Source organism: Amphimedon queenslandica, unplaced genomic scaffold (genome assembly GCF_000090795.2).
Source record: "Amphimedon queenslandica unplaced genomic scaffold, v1.1 AMPQUscaffold_13466, whole genome shotgun sequence".
Classification (NCBI taxonomy): Eukaryota; Metazoa; Porifera; class Demospongiae; order Haplosclerida; family Niphatidae; genus Amphimedon; species Amphimedon queenslandica.
In genome coordinates, this window is record NW_003546298.1 from 142,853 (window position 1) to 168,011 (window position 25,159).

Sequence of the window (25,159 nt, forward strand, 5' to 3'; positions counted from 1 at the left end):
AGACTCTTTGGAATATTTGGAAGCATGATGGGATATACTTTGTACCTGTATTTATTGATTCATTAGTGTTCTTTAAATTAGTTGGTATAATTTTGTTTTAACGTCAATTGCATTATTACAGTAGCTAATCCTGTTGCCCAGTTTTACTTCAGGCCTGAAACTAAGAGTGTTCTTGTGACACATTGTCCTCTTCACATGTATGCTGCCAATTCATTTTAATTCTCATTCATTAAAAAAGCCTTTGTCCTCTTTCAATAATTCTGATATGTTTTCCATATGCTTAACAGATCAGTGTAATTTGTTTGATGTTACTATATTTTATGTTAAATGAAGCACACCATTATAGGAAAGCAATTATACAATGGGGTAGAAACTGTCTTATTTCATTTGTCTGTCCATACTATAGTAAATATGTTTTTGATTTTTATATTGGCAGTTTGGTTGGAGCATTAAGAGCATTTCTTTTCTCTTGGTCATGTGGTTTTTAATTTATCTCCTTGCAAAAACACTATCTACACACTGAGACTGCTTTGGTAACATAAATTTATATTTGTTTAATTCTTTTTTGTTGGTCATTATTGAATTAGCATTGTTTGTGTGCACTGCTAATGCTATACTGTGCTATGTTATTGTTGCATTATTGTTTTAGTTTCATACTACTTGTATTGTCTTCAGCAAAACTTATGTACTTAATGTCTATGCTTAATGTAAGTAACGTTATCATGTAAGTTTAGTCAGTTGCAATAATTAGTATGAGATAATAGCTTGTTGTTTGCTACGACATTGACTGTATTTTAAATACTGCAATAAGTTATATTTTAAAAAGAGACCAGCAGTATAGCAGAGAGCCTAGCATGGATGGCAACTTGACTTTTACTGGTGAGTTCAGTGGTCCAGCAGTAGCAGCAGTCCTTACTGTTGAGATGATACTAGCTCTGATAGCTAATGGTGTGGTACTATCTATTACACTCTGTCGAAGGAAGTCCTTGAAACAATCATCAACAATATTCTTCACTTCTCTTATACTGGCACACCTTGTATTGAATCTACTCTACCTTCCCTTCAGAATCATTGCATTAGCTGCTGGTGAATGGATCTTTGGTAGTACAGATGAGGAGAAGAGAGGGACTTGTAGATTCTTTGATGTGTTTATTTATATTTGGATGGTACTGGTCATATCCATGACACTAGCTGCTATATCATTTGATCGGTTTCTCTTTATTGTCAAACCACATCTTCACAAGCGGTTCATGAGACCCTGGGTAGCACTGACCCTCACCGTTGCTATCTGGATACTGTCTGCTGTATTGAGTTCTATTTATTCTTTTGGGTTTCAGTTAAAATTTGATTCCCATTATAATTGTTCAGTAACAATTAGCATAAGCCTTGGTGTCTCTGCTATCATTTTAGCTTTTATTTTTAATGGGATAATATTCATCACTTCTCTTTGGACCTTTTGTTTCACTAGAAGGTTCTTCAAAGATCAGTCAGTGATAGCAGGAGAGAGTGTGTATGCTTCAAAAGAGAAGAGACTCTTTGGAATATTTGGATGCATGTTACTTGTCTATGCTATATGCTTTGTACCTGGTGTCCTCTACTTCCTGCTTCTTCTGTTTATTAATGTGCCATTGTGGTTGAATATTGTAGTTATTGTTTGTTTCCTCTTCATTACAGTAGCTAGTCCTCTTATCCAGTCATACTTCAGGCCTGACATTAAGAGTGTTCTTGTTTTATATTGCCCTTTTCACTTTTGTGTTTGCTGCTGAAACTTATTAAAACTTGTTTCTTAATTTGTTTTTTTGTACACCTTAGTGCTACTCATAATGTTTGAATTCATTGTTTTGTAGCACTCTCAATTTTTAAAGCATAAACCTGCAAGCATGCATGATCCATGCTGATGATTAAATCTCATATTTCAGAAGCTTGAAATCACTTTTGCCAACTTAGGTAACTTCTAGTAATAAAGAAATCCAATCGTCACATGTGTTCATTTCACTTGTTTTTATAATTAGTAACACGGTAGCATTACTAAGTAGAATTTGCCCCCCTTCAAAATGGCTGCCACAACTTTTGCAGCCTTGCTATATATTTCATTAGAATGCTGCTACATCGAAATAGATAGTATAGTACACTCATGGATGTGATCAGAAAATGGTCGTGACTGGAGATACACATGCACATATTGTATAGCTGGGTTATTGCATGGCCTCTAATTTTCATTGTCTAAATTTTTATTGGAATTGATTTTTATCATTACAAAATTTAGTTAATATTTTTTGATGTTGCTATAAGTCAAGAGTGCATTGTACATAGTCTACTTGTGATTAATTTTACTTGATTGGAGCCTGCACAGAAAATTAATTCTACATGAAATGGACTAGCTTAGCTCACATTTTGTCTGTGTGGGGCTTGCTCCAGTTAGTTATGTAGTCAAATTTGTTCTAAGCTTCAGTGGATGCATCTTATGATACCTTGTATAATGATATACATGTGTGTATATTAGATTAATTTTGTTATTTTGCTCCTATTGTGTTATATTCATAATGGAGACTCTTAAAACTAGTTGTATCCTATAAGAATTTTAGGCCTTTCTTGATTATAATATGTACTATGTACTTTGAGTCTAAATCGTTTCTTGTCTTAGATGTTATACTATACTGTGCTGTGTAACCTGAACTACAGTTTGTATTTGTAATGTGATAAAAGTTCTTTTTCACTCTTCAATCATGTCATGTTCTCGTGATATTGGACCCCCAACTCAGTTTGAGTAATCCCACTATTGTTTTTGTTTTGATTTTTTTGTGTTTTTTGTTTCCTACTTACAAATGTATCCTTTTGTTTGTTTGTAGTGTTTAGGTTCCTTTGTTTTTCTTTTACTTATTATCAAAGTTGTTGCTATTATTGTCATTGTTGCTGTTATTGTTTTGTTATTGCTATTACTATTATTTGTGTTTTGGGATTTGTTTATTATTACTATAACAAATAATATTAATTGTCCAATTATTTGCAGCTGTTGAATGTTGTGCCTAGTGCCTATGTACCTGAAATTGAAATTAGTTAATGTTTTTATAAAAATAAGTGTTATTGTAAAGTGCTTAAATTTGTTATAATCAACTTAGTATTTTTTATTTGAATTGATTGATTGAGGCAATGTTCTTATAATGCTTTACGTATAAGTAACTGTGCTTGTGTGGGAAAAAGTCAAGTGTTTTTGGCTTTAATTAGTTCACAAGCTACATGGAAAGCAACTCTACCTTTTCTGATCAGTTCAGTGGCCCAGCAGTAGCAGCAGTTCTTATTGTTGAGGTGATACTAGCTCTGATAGCTAATGGTGTGGTACTATCTGTCACACTCTATCAAAGGAAGTCATTAAAGCAACCATCAACAATATTTTTCACTTCTCTCATACTGGCACATCTTGTATTCAATCTACTTTTTGTTCCTTTCATTATCATTGGATTAGCTGCTAGTGAGTGGATCTCTGATAGTACAGATGAAGAGAAGAGAGGGACTTGCTACTTTTTTCTTTATATTTATTGGTGGATTCTCCCAGTCATATCCATCACACTAGCTGCTATATCATTTGATCGGTTTCTCTTTATTGTCAAACCACATCTTCATAAACAGTTCATGAGACCCTGGGTAGCCCTGATCCTCACCATTGCTATCTGGATACTGTCTGCTGTATTGAGCATTGTTCATCTCTTTGGGTTACGCTTGTATACTGATATTTGTCTTTCATCATCTGCTGACATTGGCTTTGTTGTCTATTTTATTCTTTTATTAGCTATTGTACTTGGGATAATATTCATCCTTTCTCTTTGGACCTTTTGTTTCACTAGAAGGTTCTTCAAAGATCAGTCAGTGATAGCAGGAGAGAGTGTGTATGCCTCAAAAAAGAAGAGACTCTTTGGAATATTTGGATGCATGTTACTCATCCATGGGATATGCTTCATACCTGGTGTCCTCTACTTCCTACTTCTCCTGTTTATTGATGTACCATTGTGGCTTAACTTTGCTGCTATTATTTGCTTCCACTTCGTTACTGTAGCTAATCCTGTTATGCAGTCATACTTCAGGCCTGAGATTAAAAGTGTTCTTTTCAGACGTCCACTTCATATTTGTGTATGCTGCTAAAGTATGCTCATTTTTTTAAATGTGCCATTTTTTATATTTTTGTTGTTATGTTATACCTTTTTGATTATGCTAGCAGAGTGATATACTTAGGCATTAGTAAAAAGTAAAAGTGTTACTTACATCTTTCCTAATGAGAAGAGATGTGATACTGATAGGGTACTATAAAATTATCATTGTCATTATAATCATCATTCTATCATGCCTAGTTGCAATTGACCAATCAGATTGCTTGATTTTAGGTTCATAAATAGCTTATTTACCACTGGGAGGTATAATAAGTAATTTCCCGGGCAATAGGAGGTTGATAAGTATAGGTTATACACCAAGGTCGAGGTTTCTATGGGATTTATTGACTGAGGGACGCAGTCCCGAGGTCAATAAATGCCATAGAAACCGAGACCGAAGTGTATAACCGTGTTCTACCATGCGGCCGTCCAATCAGATTAGTTGCATTTCTTGTAGCTAGGATACACAAAAAGTATAAAAATCCTTACCATTAGCAACCAATTCATTTTAAGTCACGCACTAGAATGGAAAAGCAACTAGACATGCTCGTCTGTTCTCAAAAGATGCGACTAACACAGCCGCCATTGATAGCTCTGGGAATGCCTATTTTTCGTCATAATATGACTGCCCCGCCTACTTCATTAGTGCTATCACCTTAGCGATCTCGTTTCACAAAGGCCGTATCGGACGAAGATTTAAAAGATGCATAAGAGCACTGTGAGCCATGCACAACTAAAAAAAGCAATATATGGGTAGAAAATATATGGAATGACTGGTGCAAGGAAAGAATGAAAAGATTTGGAGATGCTCCAACAAGGCCACCCTTCTTAATGGAGAACAGGCAAGTTCTCAATGATTGGATGTCTAAGTTCATCTTGGAAATACGCAGAATGGATGGGAAGCAATATCCACCAAATACGTTGTATGCAATTACATGTGGAATTTTGCGTAACATTAGGAAAAATTGTCCAGATATCAACTTCTTCAAAGATCACGAGTTTGATGGCTTTAGGAAGACGTTAGATTTCGAAATGAAGAGATTAAAATCTGCTGGAATTGCAGGAACAGTTAAACGAGTCGACCCGATATCATTTCAAGAAGAAGAAGAGCTGTGGTCTAAAGGAATATTAGGAAGCAGCTCTCCTCAAGTACTATTGAATACTGTCATTTATATGTGTGGGCTATACTTTGCCTTACAAAGTGGGCAGGAGCATCAAGAACTACAATTCGATCAAATAAATATCGAAACAGCATCTAACTGTAAAAAATGTGTCATTTATAGAGAAAATTCATCGAAGAATAATCCAGGAGGATTGAAGCATAGAAAAATTGAGCCATAAACAGTTCAACATTTTGAAAATAGCATAAACCCATCTCGTTGCTTTGTGTCATTACTACAAAAGTACATCAGTCATTGCCCACCCATCGAAGAAAGAAAAAGGAGATGTTTCTATTTGACAGCACTAAGAAAACCAAAAAGTGACATATGGTACTCTAATGTTCCTGTTGGGCATAACACATTATCAAATACTGTTAAAAGAATGTTTGCTGCAGCAGGAATTGATGGTTACAAAACAAACCACTCACTTCGCGTGACTGCTGCTACTAGACTATTTCAAGCTGGTGTTGATGAACAATTAATCATGAAAAGAACAGGTCACAGAAGCACGGATGGTGTACGAATTTATAAGCGTACTTCAGATCAACAAAATGAGGACGTTTCAGCAATATTACAACAAACAAAAACAGCAGTCGTTAATGATGATACCAATTCACTTCATTCTCCGAAACGTCAAAAATTATTTCTAGACGAAGAAAGGCACTTCAGCTTCAATAACTGCACAAACATACATATAACAATTCAAAAATAACAATACTAATAATATTATTGTCAATTAAGTTATTCATTACTGAAATTTCCCAAACTTTAGCAGAGGTATCTAAATAATTTTCCGGGGTATTATAAGTGATTTAGACACCTCATATAATGCAATCTGATTGGTCAATTCAAAACAAGCATGGTAGAAGTAATTTTCTTGACAGTCGGAGGTTAATAAGTAGCCCGGGAGGTTAATAAGTTTGACTTCTATCATGCCTAGTTGTAATTGACCAATCAGATTGCAGGTTGATTTTTCAAGATGGTGGTTGTTTTTATGATTGTCAAACACTTATAACTCTTTTATCTTATGTTGTCAGCCTTATAAATGGCTTAGATGAGCTCTCCTTCACTGAGCGATTCCCTCATACCTTTAAAGTGGACTGTAATGTAGCATACCTTTATAATGTGTTATACCTTTTTGATTATTTTAGTGAAGTGATATACTTGTAATGTAATTTGTAAATCATCATCAATACAACATCATCATCATAAAATATAAAATTATTTCATCAATACATCATAAAATTATTTCCTATGTAATTTGTTCCATTTGTAATGAGAAGAGACATAATCATGATAGGGTACTATAAAATTATCATTGTCATCATAATCATCATTTTATGATTATTATTAAGCCGCTCTAATTTTTCCTATTTGACAAGTGGGGCTGCAGACAGATGATAGTATACAAAGAAAAGCAAGAAATACAAATAATAAAATTATGAATTACTGATATGAGTGTATGTTTAGGGGCTTTGAAAAGCAATGAACCTTAATATTGCAATGGCTTTATTAATTATTATATAATTTCTCATTTGTATTTTCCACACTCCTTGAACTGCTCTCTGCACTCAGTGTTTATATTATTTTTGCACTAGCTGTTGCTACTTGTGGTGATACAGTATTTCCATGACATCATCATAACACATAAACTTTATGGATATTGTAGGTATAATTGCTAATGCACCATTATTACCTCAAAATAGGGATGACATGTGTACAGATGTCATTTATGTTGGGTTTTGCTCTAATTAACAATCCATCAATTTCCTGTCATTCTATTATCTAAACTTGCTTAATGACCATCAGCCTCATGTGAGAAGGGAGAAGGTTTTGATGTTTTGCAAGGGCCATTCCCCAGAATCCTGCCTGTAACCACAGCTGAGGGGTTAGTAACAACCCCAGGGGTACATGGATAAGACCAACTGCATCAATGGTAGGAGTACAGCTGGTCATGACAAGTCAATGCTGCCAAATGGTCAAGTGCCAACAGTGTGATGCCAAGGCTGTGAGGGGGAGCATTTGAGCTTACCACACTGGCAGGTGGCCCATAGCATGTCATTGCCACTGACTGGCCCATCACTAACAGCATATGTGCAGATGGCCATACAGATATACCCATCACAGCCAGTGTGGTATGTCAACGTCAGCGAATGGTTTTGCACCAACAGTGGGCATACCATGGGTAACCAGTGGTTATGCCCCCTATCGGCACAGGATGGGAACCCATTATGAGCAAGAGAGCTGGGTTTGGGGTTGTGCCCCACATTGTAAGAAGGGGCCATTCAGAGCTGCCCTCCCCAGGAGGCCAAATAAGGCTTAGGTTGGTTGTAGGCAGACTGGGGGAGTGAGTGATGGGAACAAACAAAGCCAGAGATGCCGCAGGCATCTCACTCGCGAAACATTGGTGGAAGAGAAAATACAATAGGTATGGCAGCATCATATGCAAAATTATACTGATAAAAGCAACAACATGAAATAATTAACTAAAGAAACAAATAGGAATATTAACAACAAAAGGCCCAACACAGCACAAACCAAAACAAGCGTAATAGTTTTAAGATATTTCTATAATTGTTTTCACCTTCTTGCACTTGCAGCTAGGCACTTATTAAGACTTATATAGGTTCTCTCTGCCTCAAAATGCTTTTAGACATGTCTTTAGACAGTATCTCTGTTCTGTTGCTGTTAGAATGCACATAACTTTGTCCCATGTGTAAGCTCCATTTTATTTGCTGTGGCCACATCTACTTACGTAAAGGAGTGTGGGCAAGTGGTTGCTAAGGCTTGTTATTTTGTCTAATACAAGGTCAAGAGTAGATAATATTTTATTATCTACTCTTGACAACATGTATAGAAGAAATGTAAGTGTGACATACAAATATACAAACGTCACACGTGAGTGAAATCAATTATAATGACCTGGGGGCTTTGCCCCCAGGTCGTAATAACACAAACCAACAGACAAACACCACAATAAAATAACAGAAAAGTCAATGAGGAGCCATCAAACTCTGTGAGCCATTAAACTCTGGGCGCGCCCAACTAGGGTAATTCTCACTGTCAGAATATAACAGGTAAATGCTGACATTTTCCACTGACCTAGCACCTGTTTGAGGGAATCCTCAAGGCCACAAGCAACTGCAGTAGAGGCTGCCCCAATATACAAACTGTGGCCATTGAAACAACCAAAATTCATCCCTGATGCAGCTAATGCACCACGAATGGCAGCAACCAGATCCTTATAGGACAGGGGAGACCCATCCTGAAGCACAAATAGGAGACCAGGCTCAGGGCCTCTTACCGCAAGATATGCCAATAGGGACTTCACCGGACAGATTGGACCATGTACTTGCCCCAAGTAGATACGGACCCCCACTCTAGAAACATCAGTCTTACTATGGCAAAGGAGCAGTGACATGAAGGAAGAGCATCAACTGAGATATTAGCAAAAGATAACATGGACTCTGAGAAGGTAGCCCTAGAAGGGCAAGTGAACTCCCCAGCCCGGCAAAAGCCAAAAAAGCCAACACAGCAAGCATCCCAAAACAATACAACATAGGACATTGGCTGAGATGAATTAGCAGGAGACCCAAAATGTGAGGGTTGATAGGGAGACGCTGAAGTCTAGCATGACCCGGGGAGGCTTTAAAGATGCCCCACAGCATATACTTCGGAAAATCTGGGCAAAGCAAACCCACCTGAACTGACCCATAAGACAATTCAAATAAGACACGAACTTAGAGAGAAGAGACTCATAGAAAGGAAAAGGAGAAAGAAAACCAATCTGGTGACAGAAGCGGAGGTAGCTATGAAGAGCCATGAGATAAGACCATGGGAAAGTGATGTCATACCTGAACTGTCTGATCCAGGCAAGAGAGCCCCAATCTGGGTTTTGCCACAGCAGCAGATTGCAGACCTCCTGAGACACCTCAGCCTGGGATTTCTGTGGAACAAGGGAAAGAAATAATAACATGCTATTGCTAGACAGAGCATTGGCTGCTACATTAGATACCTGAAGTCCACAGTACAAGAACTGAAGCAACAGAGGAAATGCAGAAGGGCAGGATCCTTGGCAGATGGCCTCTGAATGACAGAAATAACCGCAGCATTATCACAATGGAAGCACACCCTCGAGTAGTACCAGCTATGACCCCACACTGCAGCCACCAGTACAATGGTAGGCATCTCCTTCACAGCAATGCTGACGTCAGCTCATGAATCTGGCCATTGGACCTACAACCATCTAGCATCTGTGACCGCCCCACATCCAAAATTCCATGAGAGTGGACATGAACTACAGGGGCATTCTCAGAAATTAAAAAAAACTGCTTCATGCCAGACCTATAGAAAACAGTGCCACCATGCCAGGTTTGCCTAGCCATAGCATCTAAGTCAAGAAAGAAGTGGCCCCTACTGTTAAGAGGGAGAACAGGTGCCAAAGAAAGATTCTGCCTGGCCGTACCAACACAGCTGCATGCCTAAGCAAAAACTCTAACTCACAGCGGCAACTAGACCTCCTTTCCAACCAGCTAGAAACAAGTGCCCTTGCACAATCCACCTTATCATGTGGCAAACACAGCTCTATTCTCTCTGAATCGATTACGATGCCCAAAAAGGTCACTGATGTGCTTGGGCTCTCAAACTTGGGAAGGGAGATTGGAATTCCTAAACTAGCCAGCACATTAAGAGCCAACCGGAGAGCAGACTCCACCTCTTTAGAACCAGGAGACCCAAAGAACATAAAGTCATCCAAATAATGCATGAGGTTCCAGGTGAGACAAACCTGAGATGACCTCACTGCTAAACCGAGGGCTAAAGGGCCATCAAGGTACACTCAGCAGTTGAATGGTCACAGTCCTGACATACCCGGCAAAAAGTACTACTCCCTACATGTTAGCTCAGAATGGTAGAAGCTACCAAGCTAGGATGTAAGGTCCCCCATGACCAAGAGTGATCCAGGGCTGACTGCTGCCAAAACAGCTGATCATAATCCAACAAGCCCTGACCCCCATCACGAATTGCCTCCCAAACTAGAAACCTAGCATAAACAAGGTGATCTTGAAAGAACTGGTCCTGGACCAACACAGCCAGATATAAATCCAAGAGGAAAGAGAAGATATTTCTCAAAGGCGAGGGTGATGGAGAACCATGGAGACATAGAGTGATATTATCACCCAGCAACTCCCTCATCTCATTAAACTGGCCACTGTGACTCTTCTGGACCAGCCTTGTTGGGATAATAGAGACAAGGAGAGGCCAGGGGCTGCTGGAGGCCCTGGCACACCAAATGCCTGGGAGGGAAACAACAGGGGTAGACTGAAAGAAATGCCGGGGTGAGCAAGGTAAAATGATGGCTGAAACTGGCACAGGAGCCATTGATTGAAGAGCCAAATGAAGATGTACTGCTGCCAAGGAATCTGTGGAAGGCAGAATACTCAAGTAAGTGGGTAGTCCTACAACACAGTGGTGGGTCACAAGATACCAATGGGGGATGAGACTGGTCTTGGTTACCAACTAGGGAGGGAGCAGGTAACTGCTGGTAAACCTCCTGGCCGATAAGAGCTTAGAATTCAGAAAGAGCGGCCAAAGATGGACTAGGATCCTGCACCACTAGTGCAACAACAGGAGGCTCTGGTAAGAGGCACGCTATAGCGAGGATAGCTGCGACCAGGTGTTGGAGAAGAGGGACTTGCTCCATCTTGAGATGCCCTGTGGCCCGAACCAGGTTCACATTTCCTAGCTTGACAGTTTTTCAGTATGATGACATAATGAAGAAGAAGAATAGACCAAGACAAGATCAAACACAAAATTTGCAGAGCAACAAGCTAAACTTAGCCACTTGAGCACTCAAATAAACCACGTGAATGTTAAAATGAGTGACCCCTCCTCATCATTAACTGACTTTAAATGTAAACCTTTATAGACTATAGTAAGACTTTTATTTGTTCAGATAGCGATTGATAACAACTACATCTATGTCTTTATAGATCAGTTCAGTGTTCCAGTAGTAGCAGCAGTTCCTATTGTTGAGATGATACTAGCTCTGATAGCTAATGGTGTGGTACTATCTATCACACTCTATCAAAAGAAGTCCTTGAAACAATCATCAACAATATTCTTTACCTCTTTCATATTGGCACATATTGTATTGAATCAGCTATATCATCCTTTCAAAATTATTGCATCACCTGTTACTATAATGACCAGTAACATCCCCAAAAAATAAACACAGCAGAGTTAAACAAGTCCTTCTCTTCTCAACTGTACCATTGTACTTGTTTGGTTATGGTCCTATTTCTGTTTCTTAATATCTTGTCATTTTACAATTATGTCTTTGTATTATCAGCAGGCCATGGGCTCCTGGTATATTATGATACTGGTAGAGGGTTTTCCTTGTTTCTTTATTTATCTTCACCAATATAGGATTGGTAATAATGTTGCTATGGATGTACTTTTCTTTAAATGTATTTCATATGTTATTTTTGGCTACTAATTTGTTTTATAAAGATATATTATAGACTAGTTAGATAAAGTTTTAAAAGCCACTTGTAACTCATTCTTTGCAAAAAGTTTGTGTCCTCTTTTATAATTCTAATATTTTTTTCCTTATGCTTAACAGATCTCAGTCTAATTTGTTTGATGTGATTATATTTTATGTTAAGTAAAGTTCACCATATCGCAAAGCAAATACATGTATATGGTGGGGTAGGAACTGTCTTATTTCATTTGCCTGTCCATACTATAGTAAATATATTTATGATTTTTATATTGGCAGTTCAGTTGTAGCATTAGAGCATTTCTTTTCACTTGTTGTATGATTTTAAATCAAATAGGAGAGTATCTCCTTGCAAAAATACTTTGTACATACTGATATTACTTTGGTAACATAAATTTGTATTTATTTAATTCTTTTTTGTTTGTCATAATATTATCAAATTGGCATTGTTGGTGTACACTGCTAATGCTATACTGTGGTATGTTATGATTGCATTATTGTTTTAGTTTCATAGTACATGTATTGTCTTCAGTAAAAATTATGTACTTAATGTCTATGCTAATGTAAGTAACGTTATCATGTAAGTTTAATCTGTTGCAATAATTAATATGAGATAATAGTTTGTTGTTTGAAAAGAGACAAACAGTATAACAGAGAGCCTGGCATGGAGAGCAACTATACCTTTACTGGTGAGTTTAGTGGTCCAGCAATAGCAGCACTTCTTATTGTTGAGATGATACTAGCTCTGATAGCTAATGGTGTGGTACTATCTATCACACTCTATCAAAAGAAGTCCTTGAAACAACCATCAACAATATTCTTCACTTCTCTCATACTGGCACATCTTGTATTGAATGTACTCTACCTTCCATTTATTATCATTGGATTAGCTGCTGAAGAATGGATCTTTGGTGGCACAGATGAGGAGAAGAGAGGAACATGTTACTTCAATGATTTTATTTATTGGTGGATGGTAGTAGTCATATCATGGACACTAGCTGCTATATCATTTGATCGGTTTCTCTTTATTGTCAAACCACATCTTCACAACCGGTTCATGAGACCCTGGGTAGCTCTGATCCTCACTATTGCTATTTGGATACTGTCTGCTGTATTAAGTTCTATTCATGTTTTTGGTTTTCACTTGTATATCGACATTTGTTTTTCATACTCAGATAACATTGGTTTTAGAGTTTATTTCGTTCTTTTATCAGCTATTGTACTTGGGATAATATTCATCACTTCTCTTTGGACCTTTTGTTTCACTAGAAGGTTCTTTAAGGATCAGTCAGTGATAGCAGGAGAGAGTGTGTATGCTTCAAAAAAGAAGAGACTCTTTGGAATATTTGGATGCATGTTATTCTCCTATGGGATATGCTTTGTTCCTGGTGTCCTCTATTTCCTACTTCTTTTGTTTATTGATGTACCAATATGGTATATCATTGTGTCTATTGTTTGTTTCCTCTTCATTACAATAGCTAGTCCTGTTATCCAGTCATACTTCAGGCCTGACATTAAGAGTGTTCTTGTATCATGTTTCTTTCATTGCAATTGCAAATGCTACTAATTTTTTTACTTAGATTTTAATATTTTGTGACTAGATCTATTATAGTAATTCCTTTATATTATGTTCATTAGTAACTTTAAAAGTGCTTATTATTATTTTACAAATTTTTGTGAATCTCATAAATTACACCATTTTGTTACATAGTAATTTTTATGATGTTTTTTGATGCTCAGTGAACTAATAGGTTCAACAAAAATTAAGCTCCTGTCAATTTTAAGCCCTGATTTAGCATAACTTTAGTTGAAACAGTGGCAAACAGCAGTCAACAGTATTATAGCTATGGTAAACAGTGGTAAAATTAATATTGATAAACCTTGGTGGACATTGATAAACATTGGTAAACTGTGGTAAACATGGTAGCTAAAAATGCTAGAGTACTAAACATGTTTGTAATTGGCAATAAAATTGTAAATATCAGGTATTGGTATGGTGCTCAAGCCAAGCTTTGCTTTAGAAAGCTTGTGTTACTTTTCAGTCACATTGCATTGAAATAGATAGTATAGTACACTCATGGGTATGATAGGAGATACATGTACATACATATTTTATAGCTGGGTTATTTCATGACCTCTAATTTTCATTGTCTAAATTTTTATGGGAATTTGATTTTCAAAATTTTGTTACTTCTTTTGATGTTACTATAAATTCAAGAGTGCATTGTACATGTAATCTACTTTTGATTAAATTTAGTCGAATTAATTTTAGTTGATTTGAGCCTGCACAGAAAATTAATTCTACACGAAATGGACTAGCTTAGCTCACATTTTGTCTGTGTGGGGCTCACTCCAGTTAGTTATGTAGTCAAATACATTCTAAGCTTCAGTGGATGCATCTTATGATACCTTGTATAATGATATATATTAGCTTAATTTTGTTATTTTGCTCCTACTGTATTTAATATTCATAATGGAGACTCTTAAAACTAGTTGTAGGGCTTTCTTCATTGTAATGTGTACTGTGTACTTTTAGTCTAAATCATGTGTTGTCTTAGATGTTATACTATATAATACTGTATAAGTGGTTTTTTCGAGGGTTGAGGGTTGTAAATTTCCTGGATTCTCTCCTGATTCGCGAAAATAAAATCTGCGAAATCAATTTAATACGGTATCCGCATGGCACACGTGGTAGAATTCGTGAAATTAAAATCTGCAAATTAGAATTTTTGCAGATTTCAAAATATAATTCCCTTAAAAAAAACTACTTATATGGTATTTTTCTGTGTAACCTGAATTTGTAATGTGATAAAAGTTCTTTGTCCTCTTTAATCACGTCATGTTCTCATGATAATGGACTCCCAATTCAGTTTGAGTAATCCCACTATTGTTTTTGTTTCGATTTATTGGTTTTTGTGTTTTTTGTTTCCTATTTTGTGTGCTTTTGTTTGTTTGTAGGGTTTAGGTTCCTTTTTTTGTTTGTTATTGCTTATTATCAAAGTTGTTGCTATTATTGTAAATATTGTCATTCTTGCTGTCATTGTTTTGATATTGCTATTACTATTATTTTTGTTTTGGGATTTGTTTTATTGCTATAATAATAATTATTTTTATTATTAATTGTCCACTTATTTGCAGTCTTTGAATGTTGTGTCTAGTGCCTATGTACCTGAAATTGAAATTAGTTAAATTTTTTATAAAATAAGTGTTATTGTAATGTGCCTAAATTTGTTATAATAGGCTTAGTATTTTTTATTTGCATTGATCGAGTTGATGTCATTATAATGCTTTATGTATCATAAGTATCTGTGATTGTGTGGGAAAAAGTCAAGTGTTTTTGGCTTTAATTAGTTCACAAGCTATATGAATTTTAACATGGAAAGCAACTCTACCTTTTCTGATCAGTTCAGTGGTCCAGCATTAGCAGGAATTCTTATTGTTGAGATGATACTAGCTCTGATAGCTAATGGTGTGGTACTATCTATCACACTCTATCAAAGGAAGTCCTTGAAGCAACCATCAACAATGTTCTTCACTTCTCTCATACTGGCACATCTTGTAATGAATCTACTGAACCTTCCTTTCATTATCATTGCATTAGCTGCTGGTGAGTGGATCTTTGGTAGTACAGATGAGGAAAAAAGGGGGACATGTTACTTCAAAGATTTTATTTTTTGGTGGATGGTAGTAGTCATGTTAACAACACTAGCTGCTATATCATTTGATCGGTTTCTTTTTATCGTCAAACCACATCTTCACAAGCAGTTCATGAGACCCTGGGTAGCACTGACCCTCACCATTGCTATCTGGATACTGTCTGCTGTATTGAGCATTGTTCATCTCTTTGGGTTTCACTCGTATACTGATATTTGTCTTCCATCAACTACTGGCATTGGCTTCAGTGTCTATGCCATTCTTTTATCAGCTATTGTACTTGGGATAATATTCGTCACTTCTCTTTGGACCTTTTGTTTCACTAGAAGGTTCTTCAAAGATCAGTCAGTGATAGCAGGAGAGAGTGTTTATATCTCAAAAAAGAAGAGACTCTTTGGAATATTTGGAAGCATGTTACTCATCTATGGGATATGCTTTGTACCTGCTGTCCTCTACTTCCTGCTTCGTCTGTTTATTGATGTACCAATATGGTTTATCATTGTGGCTATCATTTGCTTCCACTTCATTACAGTCATCAATCCTGTTATGCAGTCATACTTCAGGCCTGAAATTAAAAGTGTTATTTTCACATGTTGTCCACTTCATATTTGTGTATGCTGCTAAAGTATGCTCATTTTTTAAATGTGCCATTTTTCATATTTTTGTTGTTGTGTTATACGTTTTTGATTATTTTTGCAGAGTGATATACTTAGGCATTAGTAAAATGGTGTTGTATTGATGATTTTTAATTGGCACTAAGTGTTACATGCATCTTGCCTAATGAGAAGATACGTAATACTGATAGGGTGCTATAAAATTATCATTGCCATCATAATCATCATTATTATTATTAAGCCACTCCAATTTTTTGCCATTTCTTTAGCAGGGCTTGAGCCTTTGCAGACAGATGATAATGTACAAATAAAAGCAATATCTTGTATAAAAAACAAATAATAAAATTATGAATTACTGATACAAATGTATGTTTAGGGGCAATGAAAAGCAATGAACCTTAATATTGCAATGGCATTATTAATTATTATATGATTTCTCATTTTGTCATTTTCCATACTCCTTGAACTACTCACTATACTCAGTGTTTATATTATTTTTTGCACTAGCTTTTACCACTAGTGGTGATGCAGTATTTCCATGACATTATCATTATACATACACTTAATGGTATATTGTAGGTATAATTGCTAATGGACCATTGTTATTCCAAAATAGGGATGACATGTGTACAGATGTCGTTTATGTGGGAGCGTGCTCCATTTAACAATCCATCAATTTCCTGTAATCCTATTATATAAAGATTCCATAAGACTTTTTATGTGTTCAGATAGCAATGGATAGCAACTACATGTATACCTTTTCTGATCAGTTCAGTGGTCTAGCAGTAGCAGCAGTTCTTACTGTTGAGATGATACTAGCTCTGATAGCTAATGGTGTGGTACTCTATCTATCACACTCAATCAAAGGAAGTCCTTGAAACAACCATCAACAATATTCTTCACTTGTCTCATACTGGCACATCTTGTATTGAATATACTGTACCTTCCTTTTAAATTTGTTGCATTACTTAATTGTTACTATAATCACCAATAACATCCCCAAAAAATAAACACAGCAAAGTTAGACAAGTCCTTTTCTTCTCAACTGTACCATTGTACTTGTTTGGTTATGGTCCTATTTCTGTTTCTTAATATCTTGTCATTTTACAATTATGTCTTTTTATTATCAGCAGGCCATGGGCTCCTGGTATATTATGATACTGGTAGAGGGTTTTCCTTGTTTCTTTATTTATCTTCACCCATATAGGATTGGTAATAATGTTGCTATGAATGTACTTCTTTTAAATAATTGTCATTGTTATTTTTGGCTACTAATTCATTTTATAAGGATGTATTAGATTAGTAAGATAAAAGTTTTTTAAGCCACTTGCAAAGAACTTGTGTGTATGCTGCCTTTAAATGGAAAACAACTTTACTCTGACTGATTACATTAGTGGTCCAGCAGTAGCAGCAGTTGCTATTGTTGAGATGATACTAGCTCTGATAGCTAATGGTGTGGTACTATCTATCACACTCTATCAAAGGAAGTCCTTGAAACAATCATCAACAATATTCTTCACTTCTCTCATACTGGCACATCTTGTATTGAACCTACTGTATGTTCCTTTTTTATCATTGCATCATGTGCTGGTGAGTGGATTTTTGGTAGTACAGATGAGGAAAAGAGAGGGACGTGTTACTTTGCTGCCTTGACTTTTTGGTGGATTCTACTAGTCATGCTTATGACACTAGCTGCTATATCATTTGATCGGTTTCTCTTTATTGTCAAACCACATCTTCACAAGCAGTTCATGAGACCCTGGGTAGCATTGACCCTCACCATTGCTATCTGGATACTGTCTGCTGTATTAGGCATTGTCCATATTTTTGGTTTTCATACATATATTCCTATTTGTCTTTCATCATCTGGTGGCATTGGCTTTGCTGTCTATATTATTCTTTTATCAGTTACTATACTTGGGATAATATTTGTCACTTCTCTTTGGACCTTTTTTTTCTCAAGAAGGTTCTTCAAAAATCAGTCAGTGATAGCAGGAGAGAGTGTGTATGCCTCAAAAAAGAAGAGACTTTTTGGAATATTTGGAAGCATGCTACTCATCTATGGGATATGCCATATACCTGGTATCCTCTACTTGTCACTTTATCTGTTGATCGATATACCAATGTGGTTGGAGTTAGCTGCTTTCAATTGTTTCCTCTTTATTACAATTGCTAATCCTGTTATGCAGTCATACTTCAGGCCTGAGATTCAGAGTGTTCTTTTGACATGTTGCCCAGTTCATTTTAAGTTTTGTGTGCACTGCTAAATCATTTGCTAATTTAAAAAAATTGTGCTATTTTTTATATTTTGTTGTGTTAATTATTTTAGTGAGTAGTACTTTAAAAATGACAAACATAAGCACTAGTATTAAAGTATTATATTGAATTGATTATTTTAATGATGTTAATTGTTACACATATCAATAATTTTGACCCATTTCTATTGAGAAGAGACATAATCCCAATAGGGTACTTATCATTATTGTTATTACTATTATTAGGCCACTTCAATTAAATTCATAGTTTTCCATTTCACAAGGAGAGCTTGCCTTCTGCAGGCATGTGATTTTGTTTGCATAGATCTATACTGTATTCAATAGTGTAATCTTGTAGAAATAATTAAAATAATATTATGAATTGCTGATACAACTGTGTTCTTGGTAACGAAAAACAGCAAACCTTAATATGGAAGGGCTTTATTACCACTCCCATTATTCAGTGTTTATATTATTTTTGCACTACCTTTTACCACTGGTGGTGATACCGTACTGTATATAGTGTAAAAATTTTTGAGGGCTGTAAATTTAGCAGATTTTGTGATTTTTTAGCATTCGCAAAAATTACTTCCGTGAAAATTAAATTATTAGGGCACAAGATGGCAGACGGTATAAATTTGCAAAACTTAAATCCACGAAATAGATTTTTAGGCAAATTTGCCAAAGTTTTAAGCACTTGAAAATTTTGTGCTACACGGTATTTCCATGACAGCATTATCACACATGCATACAGAAAGTAACACTTAATTGTACATTGTAGTTAGCAGATGTACTCTTGATTTTATGACTAATGTACCATATTATAGGGACAACATAAATGTACATGTACATATATCATTTAATTTCCTGACTCATTCTATTATATAAACATGTAAAATTTACTGATAAGACTACAGTAAATGTTCAGATAGCAATGGAAGGCAACTATACCTTTAATCAGTTTGGTAGTCCAGCAGTTGCAGCAGTTTTTATTGTTGAGATGATACTAGCTCTGATAGCTAATGGTGTGGTACTATCTATCACACTCTATCAAAGAAAGTCCTTGAAACAACCATCAACAATATTCTTCACTTCTCTCATACTGGCACATCTTGTATTGATTCTACTGAACCTTCCTTTCATTATCGTTGGATTAGCTGCTGGTAAGTGGATCTTTACTGGTTCAGATGAGGAGGAGACAGGTACTTGTTACTTTGCTCTTTATATTTTTTGGTGGATGGTACTAGTCATATCAACAACACTAGCCGCTATATCAGTTGATCGGTTTCTCTTTATTGTCAAACCACATCTTCACAACCGGTTCATGAAACCCTGGGTAGCACTGACCCTCACCATTGCTATCTGGATATTGTCTGCTGTATATACCACTTTTTATATTTTTGGACTCGACTTTGACCTCTATCAGTTTAATTCTTCATTTTGTTTCCTACCAAGTAGTTCAAGTCGTGGTTTTTTGGGTATTTTTGCAACAATTATTATACTTGGGATAATAGTCGTCACTACTCTTTGGACCTTTTGTTTCACTAGAAGGTTCTTCAGAGATCAGTCAGTGATAGCAGGAGAGAGTGCATATACTTCAAAAAAGAAGAGACTCTTTGGAATATTTGGAAGCATGCTACTCATCTATGGGATATGCCTTGTTCCTGCTTTCATCTACTCTCTACTTTATCTGTTTATTGATGTACCAATATGGTTCATCATAGTTGGTACTATCTGCTTCCTTTTTATTACAGTAGCTAATCCGGTTATCCAGTCATACTTCAGACCTGAGATTATGAGTGTTCTTGTATCATGTTGTCCTTTTAAACTTCGTGCATGCTGTTAAAGCAACAGTGATATCATTTGTCATATGTTATTGTGTTTTATCTTTTCAATTATTTTAAAGTTTCAGTTAAAAATAATGTAGCTAGCCACTAGTAAAGTGATATTAATGGTTTTTAATGACATTAACTGTTAATTGCATCATAATGGGTACTTATTGTGTTTACCAATGGTTTTGGCCTATTCCTAATGGAAGAGACATAATGATGTATTATGCATATAGGATACTACGAGATTACAATAATAATTTATTTTATTGTTATTTTTTTCTTGTTTAGTGCTGAAAAGGAAGTCCCTGTCATTCATATTTATGATGGAAGAGGGGAAAATAAAGAATTAACGGCATTAAGTAATATTCACAACTCTCCAATACTCTTCATGAAGGTATTGATGCTAATTATTTCTTTTCGTCTTACTCCCTATGTCATGTGCCTTTGTCTTATGTGTTTTTGTTGTTAATTTTGTTATCCAAACATAGTAATGATGGCATACATGTAATACTTGTATTCATCAGAATGGCTGGAAGGGAAATCTTTCATATAAATGTCCTGATATTAGATTCTTCAATTTGCTTAAAAGTTTAGCCAAGAGTGCACTGGGTGCTTCATTCTTTGATCTTGTTTTTTTATGCCCCTCCTATTCCCCTCAAAAGTTCCCTTTTTTTCTCTTTTTATCCATACCTTTTTTTATCTTTTTGTCTCTCACACACTTCCTTCCCCCCTCTCTCTCCCTTCAGTATAACAGTCATTATGATGTCATAGTCTCAGCTGATTCTACTGGTATGTTAGAGTACTGGTCAGGCTCCACTTACTCGTTTCCAAAAGCTGTGAAATTTGAATCAAAACTTGATACTGATCTCTATGAATTCATTAAGGTAATCAAGTTATTAATGCCACATCTCTTCCTAATTAACTAGTTAAGGATGTTTTATGAATAATTTTTGTGTTTAGCACAAGACAACACCCACTTCTCTTGTCTTCTCTCCAAACGGAAAATTATTTGTATCAACTTGTCATGATAGGAAGGTAAAGAAATCATTTATTAGTTAAAAACTCACTTATTTTGTGTATGTTTGTGAGTCAAAATGTATGTAAATGCACATTATTTGTATGAAGAAATACACAATATACAATCTTCCATTCTGCAAATCCATCCACCAATTATTTTCACCAATATTGTCTGCCATATATACATGTAATTATGATGTTTTATGAACTGAATAATTTCTTGATTTTTTAGGTGAGAGTATTTCATTTCTTAACTGGTAAACTACATAGAGTGTTTGATGAGTCCTTGGATATTTTCACACAGCAGCAACAAGTATTAATAACCAGTGGGTGGTGCTTATATTAATCATGTGATCATTACCATAGGCAACCCCTCAGTTAAGTAATATGGAGTTTGGTAGGAGGCTGGCAGTTGAGAGAGAATTGGAGCGATCACCGTCTTATTACCTCACTAATGCAAGTATGAGATTTATAACAAAAGGCTATGATAATAATGCTAATGGACTGGTGATATGAATGATAATAAGTAACATAACCTCATTCTGTCCTGTCTATCTATTGGTTGTTTGCTTTTGTCTAAAGTGAATACATGTATGATAACAGAATTAACATTTGTCATTACAAAGCGGAAATAAAGTCTATATGCCATGATGTAATTACATGTATTTATAATTTTTTCTTTCTCTAGTATTTCTGATATACATGTATGTATTCTCCTTTTTTCTCTTGCATTTAGTTTTTGATGATAGCAGTAATTTTATTATTTATTCTACAATGATGGGAATCAAAGGTACAGCATACAGCAATACATTCACATGACTTGATTGACCTATTAGATCAAATACTTTCTAAACAGATGTTCACGATCAATTATGTTTTTTCTTTTTTTCTTATTTTCTTTTGTCTCCAGTTATTAATCTAGTGACTAATAAATGTGTTAGAGTGTTAGGCAAGGTACAGTTTGCATACATTCATGAAAGTATTGAATATAAGCAGGCACATACATATATCATGTAGCTACCTTTTTGTAAACACTTGCAAAAAAACATGATCAAAAATAATGATAATTCATTTTATAAGCCAGAAAGTATGAGGGTATTTGTATTTCTATATACATGCACATCTCAAGTACATGTACATTGTACATGTACATTATAATTCCAAATAATTATGCTTATAATGTGCTGTATAGGAGGAGAATGCACGTTTCATTCAATTGGCATTGTATCAAGGGAAAGTTGGAAAGAAGAAAGCAGTTAGTATTGTAAGTTATAACATAGTTGTACATGCATACATGTACATTTGTATTATAGTACAGGGTATTTTTGAGAAATTAGCTTGTTTTAAAAATGGTCATGCATTTAACTAAAAAAAAATTTATGATCAGAATGCTCAAATTTTCTACACAGCATAATGACATCAACATGTATCAGAAATAAATATTGGTGATTTTGGAACCTATGAAAATTTGTACATCCACCTTTGCATTGATAATTTTAATGAATTTTTAATACTTTATCAATCTATTGTACTTTGCATCTATTTCAATGCAAGTACATCTTTTTGCTCTCTGTCTCTCACTTTAATTGTTACTATAACAGCTTTGAAATTTGTCAAATTGCTGATAGTTTTGAATTTATGGCCTTGTCCTATTAAACATTATTAGTTAAAAATTGATTTCAAATTTACTACCTTTTAACCCCTAATTCCTTTATCATTTCATTGTCCTTTACAATTATTTCCTCCTTTCCTTCAACAGGAGATGGAGGTGTCTGATAATCCTGGTCTACTCAAAGACACATCTGACCCCACATTGATATGTACTGCTTACAAAAGAAACAGGTTTTACATGTTTAGCAGACGAGACCCTGACGACAAGAAAGGGTTAGAAATATGATTACATGTGATGTACATTGCATATACTAGTAGGACATATACATGTGTGTAATTTACCTTTTCTCTCTCCCACTCTCCATTCATCCCCGGCCCTTTTAAACTTTGTTTCTTCCTTTTTTGTTTCTTCTTTCCCTCCTTCCTCCTGTCTTTCTTCTAGAACTGAAGATGAGAGAGATGTGTTCAATGAAAAACCATCCAAAGAGGAAATGATGGCTGCTACTCAGGTGGGTGGAGTCTTACTTTACCATGGTTATTTATGTATTGTGTAGTCCTCAAGTACATCCCGAGTTAGTTCAACGGCTGTGATGCACACTACACTTGGTGACATTCATCTTAAACTCTTCCCGGAATAGTAAGTTATGTACATGTACATGCATATCAATTTACAGTTTATATTTACATGGGTATACATGTACATTATAACTGCAACATCGTTATCGTTTCTTTTTCCTGTTTCTTTCCATTTCTTTACCACTATGCTCTTTCTCCTTCTTTCTTACTTGGCTTATGTCTTATTTTTTTTACTAGTTGTCCTAAAACAGTTGAGAATTTCTGTGTTCATGTCAGTAATGGCTATTATAATAATCACATATTCCACAGAGTTATTAAATCATTCATGATACAAACTGGGGACCCTACAGGTAACGAAGGAAGAGGGAGAGAGAAAGGTGGGATGTTATGGAAAAGGGAGAGAGGAAGAAGCAGAAGGAGAAAGGGAATAGAGACTGTGAGAGGGAGAGAGGGAGGAAGAAGTCAGAGTGACTCACATTACATTTAAACTGCATTTTTGTCAGGTACTGGTACAGGTGGTACTTCTATTTGGGATGGAGAGTTTGAAGATGAGTTCCATCCAAGTCTTAAGCATGACAGACCATATACTCTCTCAATGGCTAATGCTGGCCCTAATACTAATGGATCACAATTCTTTATTACTGTTGTGCCCACTGTAAGCCTATACCCTAGTACTATACTATGACTGTATGTACATGTATGTATACTTGTTGGTAGCACATCACTTATACATGACATATATATATATATATATATATATACTGTGGTCATAGGGGAACTAATGTTTACAAAAGTATTGTCCTTTGTGTTATTGTTATGAGATCAAATTACTGACATTCCAACACTTGGTGTTAAACATACTCTACTATTTTTTATGCTAGTAAATTATGCAGTAGCTCAATTATGCTTATTTTTATAATCTGTCTTACCCACAGTCATGGCTAGATAACAAGCACACTGTTTTTGGGAGGGTGTTTCGTGGAATGGATGTTGCCCAGAAGATCAGTGAAGTCAAAACTGACCCAAGGTCAGACAAACCTTATGATGACATAAAAATAATGAACATTACTTTAAAATGAATGTATACTTTATGTAATAATGGTTGGTATCTTAATAATAATTTTTGACATCTTGCGGTTAATTTTTTTAGTTCATTTAAATCATTGTAAAATAAATTATGTACTCCTATTATAAAAAGCTATTCTAGTGCTTCTTGAATCATAAATTATGATAAATACACCTTAATTGACTAATGAGCACTAGTCTTAATCATGAGCTTCAGAGAAATTGATTAACCAATCAACAGATTCTCAGCATTGCACAAGATGGAGCTTTAGGCCTCAACTACCTGTGTAAGCCTCAGCCTATTGTTTACAGTTATGTCAGCAGTCCTAACATAATATTATTAATTAAAGCCTTGTGCTGGACCTGCTGGTTATGAATATGAAGCTAAAGTAGAACAGATTATGTTACAGCTAAGGCACTACTATTATGCTAGGCAATGTGGCATACCGGTATGTTGCATGTGAAGCTTTTAATCCTGATCAACACAGTCCAGCAATGGATGTCTACATGCAGTTACTCTGTTCTTTTTATGAAAATGATTTACATTCTCTACCAGAAATGATGACAGCATAGATACAGCCCATAATGAAAGTGCATGAAAATCTGCATGTTACTGTCTCTTGGTCTATTATGAAGTCTCCCATACAAAGAGGGCTTAAATAGTAAATTTAGAGATTGTTCTAGTATGGCTCAAGCTGTGTTATTGGAAAGGATGAAGACTGTATGTATGTATA

The 25,159-nt window shown here is 35.5% G+C and overlaps 3 protein-coding genes across 3 annotated transcripts; all 3 read left to right on the forward strand.

The window, feature by feature from the left end:
- The first annotated feature begins 15,326 nt into the window (after positions 1-15,326).
- LOC109581037 (probable G-protein coupled receptor 63) lies at positions 15,327-16,079 on the forward strand. Its single transcript, XM_019994769.1, has one exon. It carries the CDS (start codon positions 15,327-15,329, stop codon positions 16,077-16,079), a length of 753 nt encoding a protein of 250 aa, XP_019850328.1.
- Positions 16,080-19,561: 3,482 nt separating this feature from the next.
- LOC105312203 (somatostatin receptor type 2-like) lies at positions 19,562-20,170 on the forward strand. Its single transcript, XM_011404665.1, has one exon. The coding sequence runs from the start codon at positions 19,562-19,564 to the stop codon at positions 20,168-20,170; it is 609 nt and encodes a 202-aa protein (XP_011402967.1).
- A 142-nt stretch (positions 20,171-20,312) lies between these two features.
- On the forward strand, positions 20,313-24,480 carry LOC100637954 (peptidylprolyl isomerase domain and WD repeat-containing protein 1). The gene is made up of 15 exons (XM_019994770.1): positions 20,313-20,316; positions 20,390-20,550; positions 20,903-21,040; positions 21,117-21,191; positions 21,406-21,486; positions 21,540-21,633; positions 21,910-21,963; positions 22,084-22,127; positions 22,366-22,437; positions 22,933-23,057; positions 23,227-23,293; positions 23,339-23,421; positions 23,598-23,710; positions 23,864-24,015; positions 24,296-24,480. Exons 1-15 carry the CDS (start codon positions 20,313-20,315, stop codon positions 24,437-24,439), a joined length of 1,407 nt encoding a protein of 468 aa, XP_019850329.1. The 3' UTR covers positions 24,440-24,480.
- The last annotated feature ends 679 nt before the right edge of the window (positions 24,481-25,159 follow it).

Bases quoted from the DNA above. Each gene is read 5' to 3' on its own strand.
- LOC109581037 (XM_019994769.1), top strand. From the start codon at position 15,327: ATGTTCTTCACTTCTCTCATACTGGCACATCTTGTAATGAATCTACTG.
- LOC105312203 (XM_011404665.1), top strand. From the start codon at position 19,562: ATGGTACTAGTCATATCAACAACACTAGCCGCTATATCAGTTGATCGG.
- LOC100637954 (XM_019994770.1), top strand. The intron at 20,551-20,902 runs GTATTGATGCTA...CTCTCCCTTCAG, and splicing joins CTCCAATACTCTTCATGAAG to TATAACAGTCATTATGATGT. The intron at 21,041-21,116 runs GTAATCAAGTTA...TTTTGTGTTTAG, and splicing joins ATCTCTATGAATTCATTAAG to CACAAGACAACACCCACTTC.